The following is a 17,161-nucleotide window of genomic DNA, read 5'->3' as shown; positions in this document are numbered from 1 at the left end:
TTGATTGAAGAATATTTATGTCTTTTTTTTTTGCAGCCCACCCATAACAACAATATTTCAATTAAATGCAATAATTCAATTTCATTTTCGAGGGTGGTCCTTTCGATGATGAAAGTATAGCGACTTTAAATAATTTTGCCTGCCAACTTTTTTTGTAGAACATCAATCAAAAAAAATTTTTTTGTTGATGTTTAAAATTCAGGTGATGCCGAACATCATGTCTGATGTCTTATGACTTGGTTGCACACGGCCGAATCAATTTTAATCTGTGTTCTGTGTGTTTACATTTTTAACCGAGCAATTAAGTAAATTTATGCAAAATGTATTAATAAATTTTGTTTTTTTAAATAAATTGCAAAGTAATTACTATCAGGGTGGTCCTGTTGTTACATTGGACCACCTAAGAAGACCAAATTCTCATCGTTTTTGCTTCCTTTCAAAAATAAAATATGGAATTAATTATAAGAAAATTACTCTATCACAACGTATTGTATGAGATAAAGTGTTAAGAGCTTATATCGTAAGTTCAATGTGTATGGTTACTGACTGATTTTATTTCTTTTTGTCCTGAATATAAACTATTATTGACAAAAAAAAACTATAACGTGATATTTGTTTGGATTTCAAAGTTCACAAAGAGTGCAATTTCGCAAAGGAAGCAAGAAGCAAGCAAGAAAGATTATCTACTGTTGATTATTATAGATGTACGACAAGACAAGGGACGTAGGACCTTCTTCTTAAAGATTGTTTAAATTTTAAAGGCTGTTAGGAAATCGACTTAATTTACAAATAGTTGATGCACTAAGAAGTTATATAGAAGTATAAAGCATTTTGCAATTCAATATGTAGTTTTGAAACGTTTAGTAACGAAATAAAAATAACCGTAATAAAATACAAATCGATACTTAGATCTGAGACTGCAAATCATTTTAAATCATCTAAGCAAATCAAACCCGATAGTTAGTGCGATGGACTATGAAGCTAGAGGTCTAGGTTCGATTCCCAACGTCAACCTAAAAAAAAAAAAAACAAAAAGCAAAAGGAAGTGACAAAGCCTCCAAAAATATCATTGTCATGAAGAAAAAGTGGCTGTCTGTAAAGTCGGTTTACGAACGATAATTTTACGTGATAACGTCATAAGAAAACAGGTTGTGTGCTCTTGTTATAAAAAATGATCTAAAAGTTATTTAATTGTCAACTTTCTTGTAAAAAATTAATAAGATAATAAATAAATCTTGTTATAATGTACTCAAGTTAAAGATTAACCCCTTACATATTTATGTATGTTTTGTAGAAAAACAGAATAACTTTTTGAATCCAATCATAATTTACAAGAAAAAGCTAAAATTTTTTTTTGTATATAAAAAGCTTACAAAAAAAATTACACCATTGAAAAGTTTAATATTTTTTCTAAAAAAATAAAACCGTATTTAAAGAACAATCATTTTTCATGAAAAGAGTGAATCTTTTTTATTTTCTAACACCATTTAATCCATTTTTTGTATGACATTTTGTTGTTCATTCAAAAACCTTTAATCAAAATTGATTACACAAGCAGTTGCCCTGCCAGTATTACAAAGCTATACACAAACCATTTCAAACCTACAATAATATTTATACACTCCTGCTCAAAATTAACGCACACTTTTTTCTTCTTTAGTCATACCCCTACATCTTATTTAAAATGGCTTTTAAATTATTTGTTGTATTTTTTTGTGTTTGGTTATTATTAAGCAAGTCAGAAAAATGCTAAACTGCAACAGTATTATCAACCAAAAAAAAGATGAACCAAATTTAGCAATTTAAGGTCTGAAAACTGGTATTAAAATAATTTTTGTTTTTTAAGAAAAAAAATTTTTAAAAATGGAAGCACGTGACAGTTCTTTCCAATAATTTTATTCAATACTTGGCATTGTCTCCTCTAGCGCTTATGACAACTTGGAGTCATCTATTCATTCCACGAATTAACATTTGAAGGTTTTATTGTAACTTTTCTTTCACTCCAATTTTCTGTGGATCAAGAATGCTTGGAGGTGGATTTCGGCCGCAAATGCACTTTTTTCAACATTTCCTAGACATGTTCTATTGAATTCAAATCCGAATATCTGTGTGGTCAATTCAAGGGTGGCATATTTTAATCTTGAAGATATTTTCAAACCACTCTAGCATGCATTATCGTGCATCAGACTGAACTGTGGACCAAATCTATTGGTGATTGGAACCGCATGGTGTTCGAGGATATCAGTCAAGTATTTTTGAGTATTTAAAGTAGGTCTAGGAGAGCTCACTAACTCCGTAGGTGTTGTAAAGCAGAGTTTACTTCATGAAACTGTATGACTCATCTCTAAAAGGTTAGCGGGTTGACAGATAGACTTCAGCATATCTCTCCAAATCTTCCCCACAAACATTTTACTCCATACCTTCAATTTAAGATCACTCCTGTCTTATTTGAGAAAATAACCACGATACTGTGAGACAAAGTAATAGTAGGAATTTTCTGTAAAATAAATATGATGTGCGTTAAATTTGAGCAGGAGTGTATCATCTGAAAGCTAATTGTTTCAGCTTAAAATCTTTCCTTAGGAAATCTACAAAAAATGCTAGAAGTTTTTGAGCCCAATCAATTTTTATAAAAAAAGCAAATAAATCAATCTTTTTTTATTTCTCAAAACATTAAATCGATTTTTTCTCTGACAACTTATATCAAAGTTTATATCATGTAAAAGCTTATTATTTCACCTTTTATATGACGCTTTAACAATATTTCTACAATGCCTACAAAAAAAGTTAGAATTTTTTAAAGCCAACCATGTCGAAATTTCAAACTGATACTACGGTAATTCCCACGTGGCTGGTACATATTTCTGATTTTTTTTAATTTAACATTGTTAAGCTGGTAGTAATTGTACTGTGATATACCAAATGAAAGGTAATTTTATCAGCATGCTCAATAAAGTTGAAAGAACGTGTTGAAAAATAGAACTTTAGGTATTTTAAACGGTTAAAAACGGTCAAAAAAACTTGGAACAAAAAAACTTGTTTTTCCTATTATTCGGTCAAAAATCATTTTAGAATACCAACCACAAGCCTTACTCAAAAGAAAAAATTGCCAACCACACAAGTTTGTATGTTTCTTTAAATCTACATTTTTTATAATATTTTAAGATTGGTAAAATTGTTTATTTTACTGCCGAAGTGTGTCGTTACTACTTAATAAAACCTCTAAAGAATTAAGTACCTACCAAGAAACTATGAATATCAAACAAAGTATTCTTTTTTAAACAATAATTTCTCTAATCATCATCCAGTTCTCAAACTTAAAAAATTTACTACCCTTCCTTATGATATAATTTGCAAATGAACTTCTCACTAACGAGGTCACTAAGATGTTGTAACCAAACTGGGTTATCATTTTTACATAATCAAGCGCATTGAAAACCAGTTTTAAGACAAAAAAAAAAAAACTACCTTTTCGACTAACCAGAATCTCATGTTGCCACCTAGCTAACTGTCCCCCAGCAGACGACATTGCAAGTTGCACGGTAACCAACAGAACTGTCATCATTTCAAATCAATTCAAATCAAATTAAAAGCGAAAATTGTAGCTGTATTAACTTTATTGGTATTCCAGCCATAATCAAATTATTTCACTATAGGAAGACTGAAGACATGCTGTCGCGTCGTCTTCGTCGTTGTCGGTATAACGCAAAACAACGGTACACCGTGTATACGAATGTGACATTAAGAGCTCCCTCTATATAGATGGTGGAAACACCAGATGGATCCTCTGCTCTATCTCTCTGCCAATAACTGCACAAAGACACGAGCGCTCACCAATAAAACTCAGCACTTTGTATTAATTGCTGGGAATTGGAAATTTCACACATGCAATCAAATTGTGTGCGCACCAAAGGAACTTAATTAGAGAAAGAGAATGAAATGAAGCCTTTTTCAAGCTCCGTTGAATCTGTATTCTTTTTTTTGTTACAGCGAGTGATGGAAACTAAGAGTATTCTAAGCTTGTTAAGGATTTTCATAAAGATTCTTATGTTGCAATCGCAACAAAACCTGAATTGAACATCATCATGAAAATTGGACATGAAGACGCATTTTTTCTTTAATGTCATCATCATTGCGTAAAAATTTTGATGTGAAAAAAATTCGCAATAAATTACTAAATGTTATGTTCTTCTGGTAGGCAATATGACAAGCTAGTAACACAGGCTTTGAAAAGCTGTCACCAAGTCGCGGTCACGCGTCAGAAGTGCAACAAGAAGTATTTTATTGGAATGTGATGGGTATGCGATTTTGCAGCAATTTTATTGTTTTTTAGTTGAGGAATTCCACATTGAGTTGTTTTGAAATTTTGTATTACAACTATTACGAGTATATCATATAGTAAAAGAGTTAACGAACTTTTGTGTAAAGCAAAATTGTCGGTTTATTAAAAAAAAATTAGCAATTTTGTTTAAGTTGCGCCCAAAATGTGATGTAATGTAACACTTGGTGAACTAGGTATATCATTTGAAAGGTCTGAATGAGAGTAATTTTTTTTGTGTTGCAAGAATTTTGTATCTTTTGCAGGGAATGGGTTATGATAGTTTTAAGTTATGAATAATGCCCCATCTTCACCGACACCTAAATCTAGATTTAGGTTGATTTAAGCTAAATCTCCTCTAAATCACGTGATTTGCCATACGAATATAAATCCCCTCAAAACAAGATTTAGAATAAATCTCCTCTAAATCCATGGTATAAGAAAATATAAAAGAAGGTACTATCACGCGAAGAATGTCTGTATCGAGAACTGTCAACTGTCAGATTAAAGAAAAAAAGGATAGCTTCCTAAGTTTTTGACAGCTGCCCTATTGAAATAGTTGTTGTAAACAAATTTGTTTTGGAAATTGTTGTTGCTTTTGACTTTGCCAAATTAAACGTCAAAAACTTATTACTCCATTTTGTAAAATGGCGACTCTAATGATACCTATTATCTTCTCTTCTTATACCACGCTCTAAATCTACTTGGAAAATGAGGAAATCCGATTTTGTTTTGCTGAACGCACTCATTTTATTTTTTGACAACTTGTGAAAAAAAAATGTCAGAATGGAAAATTTTAATTATTTTGTAATTTTCTCGCGATATCGAAAAAAATTGGAAACTTTTTGCGTTAAATAAAGGTTTAAGGTAGTGAAAGAATCAGTTAACATAGCTGAATATGCACAATAAGTAAGATTTTTCATCCAGAAGTATTGAAATTCCAATTTGTAGAATTGTCAATATAAATCTTCATATAAATTATCTCATTTCGGTGGAAATACCATTTTAAATCTCCTTTCCTAAATCTAGATTAAGGTTTGGTGGAGACGTACATATCATAAAGCTCTGAGGTGTTCGATGTAAAATAAGGCGCGTCCCACCAACAAAAAAATCTTTTTAGGCTCAATGTCATTTTGAAAGAGAGCAAAATAATAGTGTGGGAAAAGTTTCTCACATTTATTTTCAAATCCAACACTTCAACTGCAACTTCACACAACTGCAACTTTTCTTCAAATATTAAATTATGATAAAAATTATTTCAAAACAAAATAATAACATTTTTTTTCAAATTTTCATTAAATTTTTCATGTTTTTATTACTTTTATGACTGCACACCACCAAAAAAACAAACGTCAAAACAATAAGAGAACAAAAAAGAAAGAAAACTGAGAAATTAATCCAAAAACTTTTCGTCTCAGAAATCTCAGAAAAAAAAGTGAGCGCTCAGCTGAGATTTTTTGTCTCACTCAAAAAATATCTGAGCCCTCAGAGATCTCTCTTGGTGGGACGCACCCATTATATACCGAGCAAGTCTGATTTTTAACTCATTTGAAATCTTTGGACCCACTTATAACCCTACTTTATTGGGGAGTGAGTAAAAATGTTAGAATTTGGTGTCCTAGACAATTTTATACCAATAAGCGAATGTCTAAATTTATCGAATATTAAAAAAAAAGATCATTGATCTATTTGGTATGACCTAAACCCAGTTTATACCAATCAACCAAATATCAATAACGAAAGATTATATAGTTATCTATCGTTATTGATATTTGGCCGATTGGTATTCACTGGTCTATATTTTATACCAACGAAAGTTGTTATGATTTCATTGATTATTCTAAAAACTTATATAATATTTAACTTGTAGACAAACTATGAAAAAGTAATTAATTTTTATACCATTCATATGCCATGAAATATACATATTTATATCCTACACCTATAAGTGAGTTCCCAAAAACATTATAAACCTTTTAATAGTTATTCCACTCATTATTTTAATTAGACTAGTGTAAACCTGTTGATAAACATAAACTATTAATATATTATTTCAAATTATTATTTATAAAAATAATAAGACCAGTTTATCAAATAGTAAACCACGAGCTTTAGACCAGTTTATACTGTTATCTTTCATGTATTCTACTTAGTTTTTATTAGGAAAAAGAGAGTAAAATATTTTGGTGTCTACTGAATAATACAATATAACTTGGCAGACAAATGCACTTAGCTAATTTAGAATAAGCGTTGCACCAGTTTATACCAATAAATGTTGTGACACCATGCGCAAAAAAAAAACATATGTTTACACAGGGCTTAAAGGATATATTTCCCTTATCCAAAATGAGGTAATGTTTCGCTTGAAGTTGGCTTGTTCCGTACACAGAAACGAGATCAGTTTCAAATTCAAATTAACTGTGTGTTCAAATTTCTATCGATACTTCTATTTTCTTTGTTAACCAAATGTAAACGAGTATCTACGAGACCACCAAATAAAATCTCATTTCATACGCCCCCACAGGTACTTAAAGACTGTCCAACCATAAAAAAATAAAAACCATATTCACCACAATTATTTACTGTCACCTTTTACCAGAGGACAAATAGCGCATAATAATAACAATTTCTGTAAAAAAAAGCAGGTGGAGCGCAAAGCAGTCGACCAAACCTTTCATATATCTCTGAAAATTGGTAACCACCATTCCGCCTTCAGCAAGAACCATAAAGTTTAACAAATGTCTGCGACAATCGCGTCGTGTTAACACCTAAAGGCAGTACTCATTGATTTGGTTTGTCGTCGTCAAAGATACTTTTTACTGCTGGAGTTTGCAGAGGCAGCTTACTTCTTAACTGCCCATATAGACCCACGCAACAGATTCACTTTGTATCATTGTTGCTTTGTGGTTTAGTCTTTAAAATGTTAAATAATTTTTTTGCTTTTGAGTTAGTGTAAATTGTGGTTAATACCTACTGTTTGTGCCAAATTCTTTTACTCTTAAGGGCAAGCATCCCTTAAACTTCTTTGAGTTTTAAATTCCACGTGCAATTTTGTATAGACCTTTTTATTTGTTTATACTTTTATTTTTAGACTTTTTCCTATGACGTTACATATCCTATAACCAGCAGAAAAGCAAGACGCTTCTTACAATACCTCAATTGTCAAATTACAATAAGTACTTTAAAAGTAACGATGGAACAAACATACATACAAAAACATAACCCTCTTTTAGACTTTGCTGTAGTCGGGTTTTTGTATGTATTTGTATGTTTGTTCCATCGATTCTTCTAAACTACTTATTGCAATTTGACAATTGAGGTATTGTTAGAAGCGTCTTGCTTTTCCGCTGGTTATAGTATATTTAATGTCATATTAAGATAAATAAATGGCATCCTCTCGAAGAAAAAAAGTAAATAACTTAATATTTTTTAACCTACAAAAAAAGGTTCTTACAATTTATGTATAAGTGATATATAACCTAGTCAAGGTTGTATAATTTTTAAAGAGCATGATTTTAGACTTGCCTAGAACGTTGAAAAACAAAAACTAAATAATTCATTGTTTTCTTTATGTTTTCAGAGTTTTCTCTCTAATGTACCAATAGATAACCAATTAAGTTGTAAATTACTTTTGGAAAAAGTACCTAACTTGGGAATGATTATTGACCTGACAAACACATATCGCTACTATGATCCAATTGTAAGTATATTTTAAACACAATCACTTTGCTTGAATAATACTTAAAAATATGTATTATTTTTTTTGTAGAATCTCAAAGAAGCCGGTGTTGACCATACAAAAATTATGGTTCCAGGACACGAAATACCTCTAAAAAAATTCACTGATCAGTAAGTATCTTTAAAAATAAATAAATGTAATTAATGATTTGAGTTTATAAGAGTAATGATAAATGATAAAAATAATAAAAATGGTTAAAAATGATAAAAATGGTAAAAAATGATAAAAATGATTTAAAATGATAAAAATGATTAAAATGATAAAATTATTAAAATGATAAAAATATAAAAATGATAAAAATGATAAAAAAGAAAAAATGATAAAAATGATTAAAATGATAAAAATGAAAAAAGGATAAAAATAATAAAAATGATAAAAATGATTAAAATGTTTAAAATGTTAAAAATGATAAAAATGAAAGAAAGGATACAAATGTTAAAAATGAATAATGGTAAAAATGTTAAATGATAAAAATAAATTTTGGGTGAAGGGTTTTTTTTTCCAAGAAAAGTAAAATCTGTAATTGGTCCCAAAAAGCCAATGATTCGTGTAAAAACATCTAAAAACTTAAGTAAAAACATTCAATTTGTCATCGAAACAAAAAAACTAATGTATCATTGGCTTTTTGTTTTGTTTTAAGTAATTATTCCGTTTAAGATTTGAAGCGTGCATGCACTTTTTCAGTATAGCATTATGATTTACTTAATTGCCATTTGATGGTCTGAGCATCATAGAGTGTTGTAGTCTTTTTGTTTTCTTCTTAAAAAACTTGAACCATCATATTAAACTCAAACCAAACATTACCTTCTTTTTACTAAACGAATTGCTTTCTGTTTAAAATTTTAGGTTCGCGATGGCGGTAAACAACTTCCTACAAGAAAATGCCGATAATGGTAAGTACTTTATCCTATCTACACACACATAAAACTTATAAAATCTCATACATATTCATTTTTGTGGTCTATATTAAAGATAGTGATGGGAACTATCGAATAAAAACTATCGAACTCTCGATAATTGTAAAATATTCATTTATTCGATAGTCCCAAATCATTCATTTCCTTAGTTTTTTCATTCATTCGAATAGTTTTTCATTCGATAGTTTTTTATTCGGTAGTTTTTATTCGATAGTTTATTCGATAGTTTTTATTCGATAGTATTATTCGATGGTTTTTATTCATATGAATGAAAAAATTAATTATTCGATAGTTTAAATCATTTAGTTACTTAATATCGATAGTTATAATCATTCGATAGTTCCCATCACTAATTAAAGTCTTTCTAAATCAGTTTTGCTCTACAATGTGTTGAAGAAGTTGGAGAAGAGAAAGAAGGAAAAAGATTTTTATGTCCCACCTCCTACAGCAATAAAAACACACTTAATCCGCACCAGTTTAACCTCTTTAAAGTGTGTTCAAGTTCTTGGTCTCGCAGTGACGGAGCTGCTGTTTTCATAAACCACATCATATAGAATCAGCCGAGGCTTTATATGTATGCTCTTGAACATAACAACCTATACCTTCCACTACCCTATAACCAAACCAATAACCAAACCAGTATACAATAACAAGTCAAGTCGTTTTATAAGATGCGAAACAACAAGCAATAAATTAGACAACTGCCAGGGCAAACCGAGAAATCCGTCATGTTGCGGACAATCCTTCTAGTATTTAGACCGCACAGAATCTACCTTGGCATCATATGGCACAAAATCGGCAGGGGTACATCCAAACATAGGCCCATAACCATCAGCCAGCTCAGAAGGCGATGTCTGGGCTGCTGTTGTGCCGCTGGCAATATGCCGTCGCGACGCCGCCACTGCTGCCATAATAATCGTTGTCGTCGTCGTCGACGGCACCACCACCGCACCGCATATCATCACCGCTTTACCAATTTTCTTGTTTTTGTTCTTGTAGTTTTTGTTGTTGTGGTTGCTGTTGTAACGCTGTGTTGCCTGTTCCGAAAGTGGTGCGCGCGCGCGTGCAATCAAAATTTATTGGCTCAATAGTTTTTAGGCCGCAAAAAGAAATTAACAGCCCAACAGAATGAGAAGTACAAAATAAAGAAAAAAAAAAATACAACTTTAAAGCCTTGCCCAATAAAACAAAAAAAATACTACCGATGTCTACGGTTTGAACAAGAAACCCACATAAGAATATTTTATTTCAGGAAAATTTAATTATGAGATACCCTTTTTAGAGAAAATCGATAAATGTCGATTCTAACATAGACTCTTCTTTTATATCTTAAAAAAAAAATGGCAAGACGCTTACAAATTGTTATCATTTGTTGCCGAAATAGGTACCTAGTCAAAAGAAAAAAAATATATCGATAAATATCGAAATTGATAGTGATATATCGACATCGATCTTTCGATGTATATTTTTAAACAATGGAATCGGTAGGTAAAAAATTATGTCGATAAATATCGAAATCGATTTTTCTATTAATCGATAAGTTGCCCAAAAAAAATGATTTTTCGTTATATTGATAGGCCAAAATGAGCAGGTACAAAATTAAAACGATAAATATCGAAATTGATAAAGACATACCCACGCAAAAATCGATACTGACAAAAAAATTAAAAAAAAAATGATTTTGCAGAACAAAACAAAATCCTTGCCATTTGTAGCTGAAATGGGCTTGGGAAAATTTTATATCGATAAATATCGATGTCCTTATTGATAAACATATCGAAAATTAGATCGATTTTTATTTTGAAACCAGATCTTTATCATTTTAAGCTGAAATAACCAAAAATTAAATTTTAAAAATTATGTCGATAATAATATCGATAGTGATATATACTGACACAAATATTTCAATATTTTCAAACAAAATCGTTGTCACTTAAAGACAAAATGGATAAGTGAAAAAATTGTATGGATAATTATCGAAACGATAGTTATGTATCGACAATAAAAAAGAAATCGATTTTTTGATGTATCGATATTTTAAACCATTCTTTATCATTTGTAGCCAAATGGACATGTAAAAAAATATACATATGTAGTGAAAGTGATATACCGATATTTTTTTGATTTTTCGATGTTTTTTTTTTAAATATAACAAAATCATTCGAAAAACTCGAAATCGATAGTGGTGTATCGACAAAAAAATTATTTTTCCATTCTTCCATACATTTACACGAAATCGTTATAATTTTGTAGCCGAAATGGACAAGTGAAAAATTATTTCGATAACTATCGAAATCCATAAAAAAAATCGATTTTCGATGTATATTTTAAACACCATCCTTGTGATTTGTAAACGTAATAGGCAAGTGAAACGTGGACAGATTTCGAAAACGATGGTGATATATCGATACAAAAAATCGATTTTTACATTAATCGATATGTTTATAGTTTAAATCGTTTCCGAAATGCATTTTAAAGTTACATGAAATCGAAATTGCCTGTCGGAACCTTATCAGTCCAAAGGATGAGTTATATTAAATAATTGTCACTGAAGATTTTTTGCAATTATTTGTTACATTCTCAGATACAAACAAATAATACCCTATACAAAATCAACCTAGAGAAACTTGCCACTTTGGCGGCAGAAGTTCCTACATACAGGCTTGCCATCAGTAAGTAGAACTTCACCTAAGGCGAAGGAAAAGCAAAGAAGTTATACTTGAAGTCTTGAGCCTGAGCCTTCTATTTATAAGGTACACGAAAGTTCGCATTATGTTCAACTAGTGGTAATCCCAGTGGAAATTTATTGATCTGTAATTGCAATTTGTACATCATCGCGAGGATCTCCTATTGGAAGAGTTTCTATTTATGTATGTAGTCGTAAATATTATAATATGAGATGTATTTTAAGGAGAAATAAAAATCCCACGACTATTTATAGGGAAAAGTGTGTACTACGAATGAATGGACGCGATGGTGGGTTGGTTTGGTTGGTTGGGTAATATGCTGACAGATGAATTTTATTTATGTCAAAATTAAACTGACTTTTATTGTTGTTTAAGACAATCAACTATGTCGATTTGGAAGGAAGGATTGCCATTAATGTGATGATGTTAAAAAAAAAATTTCGAAGCACAAAATATCAAATCGACTATAATAGCCAATAGCCTTGTTGATTCTGTGAAAGAACACCAATCAAATTCGATTAGCAAAAATACAAAAAAAAAAAAAAATGACAACAAAATACCCTATTTTTTTAAAGTCTTTGCGTCTTTTCAATGTTTTCATTCAAAATATCGATAACTTAAAGGTTGTTTTGAAATGATTTAAAAATTCGCTAAAACTGTGAAAATTGATAGAAATTTGTCAAAATTTGTCTTGAGTGCACGAAAAAATTAATTTTAATTTTAAAACAATTGTAAATTTCTTTGTTTTCATGATGTTGGCGGTTTTTTTCCTGCACTCCTTCTAGTGCTTAAGACATTTGCAAATTTTGAAAATTTTCTATCAACGGTGACAGTTTTACCGAATTTTTAATTAAAACACATCAAAAATATCGATATTTTGTACGGGAAATGATAGAGACTTGGCACTTTGGGAATATTTTTTGTATACATATTTATTTAGAAACTTTGGAGCCCGCATACATTTTAAAATTCGGCTTTGTTGAAAAAAAAGGGACACCCTAATGTACATTATATAAAAAAAAAGATCCGTCAAGATAGCATCAACAAAACGGAATTTTCAAAATTGGTATCCAAGGGGCATCAAATTCCTGCATACTCAGATTTTTTTTTTTAAATATTGAATATTAACCCGCTCCCAAGTTTTTGTTTCCGTACGAACGTAAAAAAGAAATTTTATTTATGTATTATGGACCCTTTATAACAATTTCCTTATAATGACTGTAAGAAGCTGAAACGAAGCTTTACCGAAGATCTACCCAAGCTTTGAGATTTAACAAATAGCTTCGGAAGAGCTTGTCTATCTCTTTAATACAAGTCTTATATCGAAATAATAAAACAACAACAAAAACAAAAAAGAATTTTCTTTTTTAATTGGTTTTGATTTGATTTTATATTATAAAATTTTATCTTTCAATCTGAAATTATCAAACAACATTCCATTAGCTTGAAGTAATTTTAAAAGTGTGTATATCATTTTATTTACCTCATCCGGGAATCGAACCTCGTATCTTTAGTATTGCTCTTAGTCCACCACTCTACCCACTCGGCCATCTTAGAATCTTCATTAACAAAATCAAAAACTTTATCACTTCAAATAGAAAAAAAATGTCCGATCTAGATTGGAAAACCAAAACTTGTTAATTTCTGTAAAGCTTCTTTAAGTTCTTAAACCGAAGCTAATCTGAAAAGAACAATTTTTCTTTAGTTAAGTTTCGCTAACAGTATTTCAACAATTTATTAGAATTTGTTACACAAGTTCTATAAGCAATTTAATTCTGAAGCAAGCTCTATACAAGCTCTATACAAGCTATAGAAAAGTTATTACCTGCTAGATTTCAATTTACAAAAGCTGTTGTGTAAGTTGATAAACAAAAAAAAATTTTTAAGAGCATAAAAGACAATTTAATGTAAACAAAATTTTGTTTATTTTTATTGAAAATTAATAAGAATTTTCAAATTAGAAGAAAAATTAAAATTGTTTTTGCATTCATTTAAAATAATTGTTCCGATCAAACTGGCTTCTTCAGACAGGTACCTCTGTCCATCAAAACCACAAATCATCATTCTTCTGGTAAAACCTTTACCGGCTATTCCTTTCATCTTCCTCTTTTCTAAACATGTAGTTATTGTGTTCTTCATTTTTTTTTTCTCTCAAAACAAATCTCCCACTGTTGTCTACACTCAATTCTTATTTTCTTGCAATCAGATGTACAACGACCGAGTTAACAACGATAATCCTTTTGTTCCATCATATCAAACAAAACTAAAACGATTCTGCTTTTGTGTGCGCCCATAAATGTCCTACAGACTTTTCTCAAGCAGCCTGCGCCACCAAAAGCAAGAAAGACCATTCATTCAATTAGTGAGGTAAAATATTTGTACTTCGTCTTCTTGAAGCTGCGGAATGGAATCAAGTCTCTTAGTAAACATACCTTAGATAAAAATCTAGTTGCAGGTTAACAAATGCGCCACACGAATTCAGAGCCAAATCATAAGCATAACCAAAGTCGACCAGCAGCCAGTAGCTCAGCAGCAAGAGGCGCTAAGATTCTTGTCATTGATAAAAATTTTCTAAAAAAAGCCTTTTTGCATATCCTTTCTATATCAGTTCTATGATGATGAAGGGGTTTTTTTTTGTTTAGGGGGGAAGGGGAGGCACCCGCTGCTGGTAGTTTATGTGTGGGAAGATGAGTGTTTGTTATAATTTGTTTGGAGCGCCTTTCTTCTACCATGTGTCTTTTCTAAACCAAAACCATCCCTCTTGAACAGATCGTGATGATGTTGTCGCATCTTCAAGACATGGCAGAGTTAGTCGTGTTTTTAAGCGGCAGCGGCATTTTATAAAAGATTGCAATCTTTTTGGGAAGAGAAATGTGGTGCACCCGTCGTTTGTTCAAAAGAAAGTTTGTTTCTTCTTAAATTTTATTCAATTCCTTTTTTTTTTTTTTTAATACTTCACATTTTTGAATGGAAATCGTTTAATTTTATTTTATGAATTCTTCCTCTCTTCTTTACAGACAAACTGATTGGAGTCCATTGTACGCACGGTGTAAATAGAACTGGCTATCTGATTTCGAATTACATGATATCTGAGCTGAAAATAAATCCGGAAGAGGCTATACAACGTAAGTAAATATTTTGTTTTTTTCTATGAAAAAAAAAAAAAAAAATCAACAAATTCAATTGTGTTTATTTTTGAATTGTTATTGAGAATCGAGTTAGTCTGCATACTGAAGATCGCTATCACATACAATAAATGATTTTTATCATTTTTGAAAGTCTCGAAGAGGAATTCGTGGGAAAATTTGTATTTTTTAACACACAAAGTAATCGTCAAGTGTAAAGATGCGATTGATCTTTACTACTTTAAATATCATGCAAAAATATAAATTTTTAATCGTAATAAGCCAGTTACGAGTATGAAGTTTATTGAGAGTTTTTTTTTTTTTTTTCTTTGAAAAAAGTTATGTAAAGAGGAAACATAACAAAATATCACAATTGAAAAAAACGTTCTACAATTGTCCATCTTATTATAAGAGAGGTAAATTTCGGCGTCAAGTTGCTTCGTAATTGAAGATATCAAAGTGTTTCGTTCAATGTGCCAATGAGCGAGTGCTTGAGGATAAACCACGTTCAGAACCATAAACCACATTTTTTAGATTTACGAGAAAAAAACTAAAACGTTAACATCTTGCCACAAAAAATCCATTTTCAAAAATTTCTTCTAAATCCATCGAGTGAAACATTAAAAAAAGATCCCTTTAAGCTCTATTAATAAAAAAATGTTTATTTACTTACATTTGGGAGCAGATATCCTCGAAAGAAAATCTCCGAACAAGTTTTGGTTTAAATGATTATTGTAAAACAAAAAAGCTGAAGTGCAAACTTGTAAATTTAAAGAAAAAAAAAAGTGGTTGTCTATAAAGTCAGTTTACGGAACATAGTTTTACGTGATAACTTCATAAGAAAATAGGTTGTGCATTTAAATGATTTAAAAATTATTTTTTTGTCAACTTAAAAAAATTATAAGATAATAAATCTTATAGTAAAGTACTTAAGCTAAAGATTAAGAATTTACACATATTTTATCTATGTATATGTTTTGTAGAAAAACAGAATTACTTTTTTCTTTTCTCATTTAACATATTTTTCTTCTAAAGAATAAAAACATACATACTTAAATTTTTACAATGCGCAAAAGGTATAAAAATAATTAATAAAAAGAATCATTTTTTTTTTATGAAAAAAGTGAAAAAAATCCATCTTTTTTAAAATCACCCAAAAAAATCGGTAAGCCTATTATTTCAGCTCAAAATATTTACATCAACCATGTCTGTGTGACATCTACTAAAGAATTTTTCCATAAAAAAGCAAGAACTTCAAGGTTTTTTCTTCCATTATAATGGAATGATTACCTCAAAGTCAATTTTTTTTAAAACAACAACCGATAATAGATTTGATATCACCTGAAAGCTAATTCTTTCAGCTTTAATATGATGTTTCAATCATATCTGTATGATGCTTACAAAAAAAGTAACAATTTTTTAAAGCCAACCATGTCGAAATTTCAAACTGAGATTACGGTACTTCCTACACTGACTGGCTGGTCATTGGCAACAGATCTTCACAGGTGTTTTGTGGTATTTTTGAAGTTTTTCAATTTAAGATTGTTTAACTTGTAGGGAATGTACCGTTGTGTGTGATATATTTAATGAAAAGTAATATCATCAGCATGCTCAATAAAGTTAAATCAAATTTTTAGCTGCTATAGATCAAAAGATATAACGTGTTAAAAAAAAATTAAATTATAAAACAAATTCTTGTTTATAATATATATAATATATATATAAAATATAGTCCTGCCTATTATCTATCTACAGTATAAATTTTATTTATTTATACATATCTGTTAAAGAAAAAAAGATAAAAATAAAAAAACGGTTAAAAATGGACACAAAATTGGGGCAAACTTGTTTTTCGCGGTATTCAGTCAAAAATCATTTTAAAATTCAAATTTTTTGCACATGCATGCACAAGCTCTATAAGGTTTAGATTTTTTGAAAGCTCCAAAAAATTGCTTAAAACAAAAAAAAAACAAAATCCCAAAAATACCCTAGAAAAACTAGTTTTTTTTTTTTTAGAAAATTCGTATTTTGAAACGCAGAGTCTTAGACGCATAAAAAAAAATTCAACTTTCTACAAGTTTAACTGTTTTTTTTTTTTCAAATCCCTTATTAGTATTCACCTTTAGGTTATTACCTTTCAAATAAGCTATAGAAGATTTTTGTATTTCTAATAGTTTATTTTTGATTGCAATTTATGCGACACTGCTAAAAATTTCAGACGTTATCACGTAAATAAATATTTGGATGCAAATTACTCAGCAACCAGACCTCCAATAAACTTTTGGTTTCCAGCTATGAATAGAGCATAAAGAGACCCTTCTTATAATGTCTCACTCGATGGATTTGGAGGAAATTTTTGAAAATGTATTTTTTTG

The 17,161-nt window shown here is 30.1% G+C and overlaps 1 protein-coding gene across 1 annotated transcript in view; it reads left to right on the top strand.

Annotated features, from left to right (window-relative positions):
* LOC129918525 (RNA/RNP complex-1-interacting phosphatase homolog) overlaps positions 1-17,161 on the top strand; it is a 30,869-nt gene that overhangs the window by 7,756 nt on the left and 5,952 nt on the right. Inside the window, exons 3-6 of the mRNA XM_055999120.1 lie at positions 7,899-8,018; positions 8,088-8,167; positions 8,904-8,950; positions 14,679-14,786. Coding sequence (XP_055855095.1) covers positions 7,899-8,018; positions 8,088-8,167; positions 8,904-8,950; positions 14,679-14,786 — 355 coding nt within the window. The remainder of the gene's footprint in view (positions 1-7,898; positions 8,019-8,087; positions 8,168-8,903; positions 8,951-14,678; positions 14,787-17,161) is intronic.

Source organism: Episyrphus balteatus, chromosome 4 (assembly GCF_945859705.1).
Source record: "Episyrphus balteatus chromosome 4, idEpiBalt1.1, whole genome shotgun sequence".
Classification (NCBI taxonomy): domain Eukaryota; kingdom Metazoa; phylum Arthropoda; class Insecta; order Diptera; family Syrphidae; genus Episyrphus; species Episyrphus balteatus.
The sequence above is the reverse complement of the archived record's forward strand: the minus strand, read 5'-3'. Positions and strand labels throughout refer to the sequence as shown.